Source organism: Solanum lycopersicum, chromosome 6 (genome assembly GCF_036512215.1).
Source record: "Solanum lycopersicum chromosome 6, SLM_r2.1".
Classification (NCBI taxonomy): Eukaryota; Viridiplantae; Streptophyta; class Magnoliopsida; order Solanales; family Solanaceae; genus Solanum; species Solanum lycopersicum.
Genome location: NC_090805.1, coordinates 27,436,926 through 27,445,726, shown reverse-complemented (window position 1 = coordinate 27,445,726; position 8,801 = coordinate 27,436,926). Strand labels below are relative to the sequence as shown.

The 8,801-nt window shown below is 34.7% G+C and overlaps 2 protein-coding genes across 2 annotated transcripts; one reads left to right on the top strand and one right to left on the bottom strand.

Annotated features, from left to right (window-relative positions):
* Window positions 1-5,911: 5,911 nt before the first annotated feature.
* On the bottom strand, window positions 5,912-6,268 carry LOC138349314 (probable (S)-N-methylcoclaurine 3'-hydroxylase isozyme 2). Its single transcript, XM_069299636.1, has one exon. It carries the CDS (start codon window positions 6,266-6,268, stop codon window positions 5,912-5,914), a length of 357 nt encoding a protein of 118 aa, XP_069155737.1.
* Window positions 6,269-7,131: 863 nt separating this feature from the next.
* LOC104647894 (uncharacterized) lies at window positions 7,132-8,507 on the top strand. The gene is made up of 3 exons (XM_069299635.1): window positions 7,132-7,540; window positions 7,717-8,288; window positions 8,340-8,507. Exons 1-3 carry the CDS (start codon window positions 7,132-7,134, stop codon window positions 8,505-8,507), a joined length of 1,149 nt encoding a protein of 382 aa, XP_069155736.1.
* The last annotated feature ends 294 nt before the right edge of the window (window positions 8,508-8,801 follow it).

Below are 8,801 nucleotides of genomic sequence, written 5' to 3'. Positions count from 1 at the left end.
TGATTGTTGAAAGTATTAAGAAGAATGTTGCTTCTGTTTACTTATTGGAGTTAAATGAATTATGGCATGCCCGTTTGGGACATATAAATTACAAAGCCTTGCGAAAATTGTTTACTCTAGAAGTATTGCCTGATTTTAAATACAATAAATCGAAATTCGAAATTTGTGTGGAAAGTAAGTTTGTTAAACATCCTTATAAGTTTATTGAAAGAAATTCCAAAATTTTAGACTTAATTCACACAGATATATTCGATATGAAGTCAACACCAACTCGTGGTAGAAAAAAGTATATTATACCTTTATTGACGAGTGCACTCGATTTTGTTATGTATATTTGCTTAATAGTAAGGATGAAACAATTGATATTTTTAAGCAATACAAAAATAAAGTGGAGAACCAATTGAATCTAAAGATAAAAATGACTCGGAATGATAGGGTTGGAGAACATGAATCTCCTTTTCCAGAGATATGTTTGGAATATGATATTATTCATCAAACTACTGCACCCTATACACCATAGTCAAATTGTTGGGCGGAACGGAAGAACAGAACACTAAAGGAAATGATGAATGTCTTGATGATCAATTCTGATTTACCGCGAAACCTTTTGAGGGAAGCCATCTTTACGACTTATAAGATACTCATAGGGTACCCCAAAAAAAACACTAAATTCCATATGAGTTGCGGAAAGGAAGAAAACTGAACTTGAAGTATTTCAATGTTTGGGGGTGTTTAGTCAAGGTAGAGGTTCCTTTTACCAAAGAGGATTAAAAATTGGACAAAAAATAGTAGACTGTGTATTTATTGGATATGTTGTGAACACTAAGACCTGCCGGTTTTTGGTTTACAAATCTTATAATCCTGAGATTCATGTTAATACGATAATTGAGTCAGATAACGCAGTGTTTTTTGAAAATATTTATCCGTATAAAACTGAACGTGAGTCGAAAAATGAAAGACCTAAATGACCAGGAGAAGAATCAACGAAAAATACACTAATCAGTGAGGATCTTAGGCGTAGTACTCGCCAATGGAACCCTACTTCTTTTGGACCAGATTTTGTGGCACTATTGCTTGAAAATGAGCCTCAATGTCTTCATTTGAGTCAACTTATTTAAAAGAAGCAGTCAATAGTGAGCTCGAATCAATTTTAAGTAATTACACTTGAAAATTGGCTGATCTTCCTCCAAGAAATAATCCTTTAGGATCAAAGTGGATCTTTAAAAGGAAAATAAAATCTGATAGGACTATTAACAAATATAAGGCTAGACTGGTAGTCAAAGGGTACAAACAAAAGGAAGGTCTGGACTAGTTTGACACATACTCTCCAATAACAAGGATAACATCAATTAGGATGTTAATAGCACTAGCAACAGTGCATGATTTTAAAATTCACCAATTGGATGTAAAGATAGCATTCTTAAATAAAGAGTTGGAGGAAGAAATTTATATTAAACAACGTGAAGGGTTTGTAGTTCCTTGTAAAGAAGAGAAAGTGTGCAAACTTGTAAAGTCACTTTATGGACTCAAGCAAGTACCCAAACAATGACATGCTAAATTTGACCAAACAATGTTGGCAAATGAATTCAAGATCAACGAATGTAATAAATATGTTTACATTAAAAACGTTATGAATCATGAATTCATTGTTTGTTTGTATATTGATGACATGTTAATAATGAGTAATGACATTGACGATATAAATGATCCTAAGCGCATGTTTTCTAGTAAGTTCGATATGAAGGACTTAAGAGTTGCTGATTTGATCTTATGGGTCAGAATTATCAAAACTCCCAGGGACTAGAATTATAAAATCTCATTATATTGAAAGAGTATATGATAAGATCAAGTACTTGAATTTCAATGTTATCAAAACTCCAATTGATTTAAGTTGTACATTTCAAAAGAATGAAGGTCAAAGTTAAATCAATTGGAATACGTCAGAGTGTTGGGAAGTTTGATGTATCTTATGAATTGTACGCGACTAGATATAGCATGTGCTATTGACAAACTGAGTCGGTTTACTAATAATCTGAATCAAACTCACTAGATGGAAATGAAACATGTGTTGGGGTATCTGAAATAACACAATATTATGCTTTGCATTATAATTAATATCGTGCTGTGATTGAAGGACATAGTGATGCAAATTGGATCACTGGGTCAAATGAAGTAAAATCACATGTGATTATGTATTCATACTTGGTGGAGGAGGAGCCTCTTGGAAGTCGTCCAAACAAATATGTATTGCTCGTTCCACATGGAATCTGAATTCATTGCTTTGGATAAGGCTTATGAAGAAGCTGAATGACTCCAAAATTTCTTAGAGGATATTCCAATTCTGGCCCAAACCTATTGGACCTATTTGCATATATTGCTATAGTCAAACAGCAATAAGTAGGGCAAGGAGCGTCATGTACAACGAGAAGTCTCGTCATATACGACGGAGACGTAACACCGTAAGACAACTGCTCTCTAGTGGAATTATCACAATTGACTATGTAAAGTCAAGCAATATGTGTCAGATCTACTAACGAAAGGCCTAGTGAGAGAGAAAGTTGAAAGATCATCTAAGTGAATGAGTTTACGGCTTAGGACAAGTCAGCATGACGGTAACTCTATCTAGCAGACTAGAGATCTCAAGAGCTAGATTTAATGAGAAAACAAAATTGTGGCTGACAGTTTGACATTGTCAATTAACTCAATCCATTCTCATGATGAAGACAATGTTCAGGAACAAGGCTAAGACTTTAAATCTTGTTAATGAATTAATAAAGCTTAAAGTTTTTAATGATTTGCTAAAGTTTGGAAGATTTGACCAAATAGTGTATCTACGAGATGACACGGTTAGAAATCACCTATGTTAGTGTGAAGTGTAAGCTAGTTCAAAGATAATTTTTTGTCAAAAGTCTATTCTCTATACACTTATGAAACCAGGTGGTGTTCATGGTTGAAACCAACAACATCGTAAGAACCATAAACAGTAAAGGGTTAATTATGTGACATATGATTGTCTAGGTATACACCAAAGCTCGACGATTCAAAGATATTGCATTTATCGATTGACTGAGTATATCCGACATATTTTCACTACGGAAAGTCCAAGAGGAACTACTTATCCAGATGCAATCAATCCTTGCCTGTAAAGTACACACTTGTCCATGCATTCCTATGTTATACCATTCCCAATCAATGTGGGGGATTGTTGGGTATGTATCAAGAATTGATTGAAAGTAGAGGGAAAGAGAGAAACTTGAAAAGTGGAGAACTTGAAGAGTTGGTAACTTGAAAAGTCCTTTTATGCTTTAATGAAAAAGCATGTGTCCCTCATCAGTGGTAGGAAGAAAGATAGGAGAGTTTAAATATAGAAACACTCCTATTAATTGTTAAAAGGGTTGGAAAGAGGGACCCTCTCGCGTCGTCGTCGTCGCTCGCTCGGCTCGGCTTCAACTACAACTACAACTTTAAAACATGAAAAGTTGAGAACTTAAAGAGTTGGGAACTTGTCATCTTATGCTTTAATGAAAAGGCATTTGCCCCTCATCGGTGGTGGAAAGAAAAATAGGAGAATTTAAATATGAAACACTCCTATTAATTATTAAAAGGGTTGGAAAGAGAGACCCCCTCGTGCCGTCCTCATCGCTCACTCGGCTTTAGCTTTTCAGTTATTTAGTTAAAATTAACCGAAACGTTTGAACTTTTTAGTTGATTAACCCGACCTGACTTGGATCCGCTTGCGACTCATTTGATTTAAAAACTTTTCCGTTTTATTTAAATTTTACGTCGTTTGGAAATGACTGTTCTAAAAGGTTGTAACTTTTTTGGCTTTTTAATTATTTAGTTGAAATTAACCCAAACATTTGAACTTTTTGGTTGATTAACCCGACCCGACTTAGATCTGCGCCCGACGCGTTTGATTTAAAAACTTTTCCATTTTATTTAAATTTTCCGCCGTTTGGAAATGGTTGTTCTGAAAGGTTGCAACTTTCACGAACAGTCATTACCATTTGAAAGGTTGCAGACTTTCATTAATGGTCGTGGATCTTGAAAGAGTTGCAACCTTTCAGAACATGTTCCTTTTGCCTATAAATACCATTCACTCTTCAGAATTTTTCCTAACGAATTTTTCTGATCTCTTCTTCTTCTTCTGCACAAAAGTTACTTCGTGTACTTTACTGCTGTTGAGTGTTTCGCTGAGACCAGAGTTTTCAGTATTTATACGCTGGTGATTGAGATCATTTTATCTTGGGAGGAAATATACCAAATCAAACCTCGGATACTAAAGAGAAATAATTTCCTTAAGGGGACATTGTGAGTTCAGTGGACTGGATCTTTTTCCTTTCAAATTTTTCCATATTCTGATATGTTACAGAGTTTAGTTTTTCTTAATTAATTTCTGTTCATCTTTCTTATTGGTTCAATAAATTTTGATTACTTCATAATTCTGCAAAATTTATTGAAATCAGTAATTCTGATTCTTTCTTACACAAATTGGCAATTTACTAAAAGAAGATATTCTTAATACTTTCTTTGTCGTTGATTTATTAAAACACAATACATATTTTTCTTCAAATCTATAGATTTAAATTGAGAAATGTATTTTACACTATTGAAATATTCTTTTTCTTCCTACATCATTTTCTCTCTTTTTTTTTCTTTCTTTATTTTGTTTGGTGAGTTTGATTGAGTTTAAGGTTTCAGTTCAAAATACAAAGTATACAAGGACAAAGATCCATCATTGAGTTTAAGAGTTTAGTTGGTTGGTTAATTTAGTCTATCACTTCAAAATCAGCTAACTGCCTCTTCTAATTCTTCTCCTCCCAAGTTCATCACAAGATTCTTACGACAACAATGATGACCAATAAAATAACCTTCTCAATTAGGTCCAGTAAAGTTTTAGTCTGTCAACGTCATGGGCGCCAGCAGAACGCCCCTAGCTCGCGTAGTAGAGTACAGTTTCAGTTCGACAATGCCATGACCAATAGAATGTCCGTCACTGATTTTATGGAGTAAAATTTCAGTTGGTCAATGCCATGGATGACAGAATGCCCCTCGCTGATCTAATGGAGTAGAGTTTCAGTTTGTCAATGTCATGATTGACAGAACGACATCTTGCTTATTTGATGGTATTTTCTCGGGAGATGACAATCTCTGGACACAAAGGAGTAGAGAGACCAAGGGAGTGACGATGGTCAAAATATGTATTTCATAAAATATATACATGTATGTGTCTGAATTAAGATTATAATAGGTATTCATTAGTTAATTGCTTTTTCTTTTTAGTTTCATTAATTCAAAATATAATTTAGATTTTACCACTTAAATAATTAATCAATATTAATATTAATTTAATAAAATAGTTACTCAACTAGTCATTATGGATACAATATCTGAATTTAAAATCCCATTTACTTGTACTATCGTGTGCGTTTGGATGTGATACATATATTTCGCATATATGCAATTAGCATTAATATTGGCTCTCTTCGAAGGAAACACTATGCCTCAAGGTGTATATGCTAACTTCACCGTCTATTGATTTTCGTTATATATATATATATATATATATATATATATATATATATATATATATAATTAAGTTTCATAGTTCCTAAATTTGTGTATAAAGCTATAATTTCTCGGTTTGAATTTGATTGTTCTACTTTAATTTTTTATCTATTCCCAAAATTTTTTTTTTCTATATTTAGCAATTTTTTTTAAAATTTTTTTTTGTGATCAGTCAAATTAAGACACTTAAATTGAAACTGAAAGAATAGTCAAATGTCTCATGCTTCATCAACTAACATTTGAAGTTTCATACAAAATGTTCTTGAACCAACACAAGAGTAATATTTATAGGTGCAAGAAGATTGATTATTTTGGTACAATTTATAAAGGTAATTACTGGATTTCATTTCCTCAATTTAGGAATGACAAGAATTGGATCTTTCTTAGATATTATGAGATCCAAGATCTCATCCATGTCAATCTGATCCAGATTCATATCATTTGGCAGAAACCAATCGAATTTATGGATCATAGAAGCAACAAGTAAAGGAACAAACCTCGAAGCCAAAGGTTCTCCAGCACACATTCTTCTTCCCGAACCAAATGGAATATACTCAAAATATCGCCCTTTATAGTCCATATTAGAGTTCATAAATCTTTCGGGTTTGAAGCTTGAAGGATCATCCCAAACCTTTGGATCCCTAGCAATTGCCCACATATTGACCATCAATTGTGTGTCTTTCGGAATTCTATAGCCCATGACTTCACATGTTTCTGTTATTTGTAGTTTTGATGATTTGACAAATTTAGGGACCTTGTAAAGGTACCAGATTTCTTACTTGAATGTTGCAGATGAAACAAAACCAGGGACCTTGTAGAGGTACCAGGCTCTCATGGTCACGAGCCTGTTGACTGCCAGCTGGAGACGGTACAGAAAGTAGGTGCACACTTCCCGATGGCGTCAGAAACTGAGACTTCTCCAACCAATGGCAAAGAGTTTAGGGAAAGTGACTTGTCCATATAAAAGGTACTTTCCTAAACATCTTTGGCAGTTTTTGCAACTTGATAAAAACTTTTCAAGAACTCTTGCAAAGGCTACTACCAAGCAAAGACAGAATTATTCCAAGAACAACAACAATCTCTGGAGCTTTTCGTGTAGTTGTTTAGGAATACATTCTCCTGTTCTTAAACTGTAAACTATTCCTGAATCTATAAAGGAATCGTTGTGTAGTGTTAAAAGTCTAGGTTGTCCAAGTGGGATAGTTTAGTGGGTAGATTATTTTCTACGTAGGCTTGTTAAGCAATAGGGACTATTGCTTAAACGTGAGATTAAAAACTTTTTCTCACTTTTGTTGTAATCGTGTTTTACTTTTGCTTTTGAAGATTAGTGAAAAAGATTGAAAATCCTGTGAGACAGGTCGTGGTTTTACTCCCTTAAGCAAGGAGGTTTCCACGTAAAATCATCCTGTTGATTTTACTGTATTTAACTTTCTGGTTTCATTCATTAGTGTAGTAAGGGACCTGGTCCATTACTTGTTAAGTGAAGGCATATATTCTATCAAGTGGTATTAGAGCAGGCACTATCTATTTGGTTAACACCAAGGAAATGATATTTGCTCTAGAATGGCTGCTCCACTTAACCTCGAAGAAGGTCAGTCGTCAACAAGACCTCCCCGTTTCAATGGACATTTCTACAGTTGGTGGAAGGTTAGAATGCACGATTATCTCATGGCTGAAGACAGCGAGTTATGGGATATTGTACTTGATGGACCGTTTATTCCGATAATGGAAGAAAAGGATGGAGAGAAAACTAGTCTTGTTCCAAAGCCTAGACAGAAATACGACGAAGCTGATAGGAAAAAGATTGAAAAGGACTACAAAGCTAAAACTCTTCTTGTCTGTGGGATAGGACCTGATGAGTTCAACAGAGTGTCAGCTTGTAAGTCTGCTAAGGAGTTTTGGGACTGTTTGAAGACTGCTCATGAAGGAACTGAACAGTCAAGGAATCAAAGATTGGCATGCTTACCTCAAGGTATGATAACTTCAAAATGAAGGACGGAGAAACAATTCATGACATGTTCACAAAATTTTCTTCCATTACAAATGAGCTGCGAAGTCTTGGTGAACCTATAAGCATGACCAAACAAGTCAGAAAAGTGCTTTGAATTCTTCCAAAATCTTGGAAAAGCAAGGTTGATGTCGTTACAGAAGCCAAGGATTTGAAGGTGCTGACTATGGATGCTTTGATTGGAAATCTGAAGACACATGAGATGAATCGAAATTACGATTTGTCAAAGAAGGAAGACAAGAAGGACAAGTCATTGATGCTGAAGTACAAATCAGATGAAGATTCCAATGATGATGATATGACATATCTCATCAGCAGATTCCAAAAAATTGTGAGGAAAAACAAAGTTTATAAAAGAGGAACAAATGGTAATCGAAATGTTACTCAAGGTGATACTTGCTACAAGTGTGGAAAAGCTGGGCACTTCATCAGAGAGTGTCCTTTGCTCAAGAATGAAAACAAGGAACATCAAAAACCAAGAAGTGACAAAGAGAATAGAAGGGACCTGGTACTCGGCAAGAGAGATCGAAAAGCTGTTGAAGATTTGGTTGTCAAAAAGGCTCTTGCTGCATGGGGTGATTCATCAAGTGATTCAGAAGACTCTGATGAACCAAAAGATGTGTCTATGGTGGCTGTACATGAGGAGGAAACTGTCTTCAATGAAATGTTTGCTCTCATGGCTCACACAGAAAATGAAGAAGAGGACAATCAGGTAACTCTTCTAGATATGAAAAATGACTTGGATAAATATTCTCTTAAAAAGTTGAGAACTTTGGCAAAAGTCATGATTGATTTTGTGATAGAGTTAACATTTGAAAGAGACACCATGAATGCTGAACTTGACAGTTTAAATGAAAAAACACTTAAACTTGAAGAGAAAATGTCAAGAATGGTGTCTCTAGAGTCAAATAACTCTGAACTTAAGAACTAGTTGAACCAGATTACTAAGAAGCTGAAAAGCTGAATGGAATGTCAAATGGTTTACAAGCTGAAATCCAAGAAAAATTGAAAAACTCTAAGAAAAATCTTGGTCTGTCGATGGAAAAGAGTAACAAATTAGAACAACTGTCAAATGCAACAAATCAGAGTAATTTCAATAAGAAAGGACTAGGAAGTTTGAACATCACTCCTCCTTATAATCCTCACAGTAAGTATGTGTTTGTGTCTGACAATATGCTATGTCTTCACTGTGGTAAGAATGGACATTTGAAGGGTGATTGTGCTA

Bases quoted from the DNA above. Each gene is read 5' to 3' on its own strand.
- LOC138349314 (XM_069299636.1), bottom strand. From the start codon at position 6,268: ATGGGCTATAGAATTCCGAAAGACACACAATTGATGGTCAATATGTGG.
- LOC104647894 (XM_069299635.1), top strand. From the start codon at position 7,132: ATGGCTGCTCCACTTAACCTCGAAGAAGGTCAGTCGTCAACAAGACCT. The intron at 7,541-7,716 runs GTATGATAACTT...ATGTCGTTACAG, and splicing joins ATTGGCATGCTTACCTCAAG to AAGCCAAGGATTTGAAGGTG. The intron at 8,289-8,339 runs GTAACTCTTCTA...TCTCTTAAAAAG, and splicing joins ATGAAGAAGAGGACAATCAG to TTGAGAACTTTGGCAAAAGT.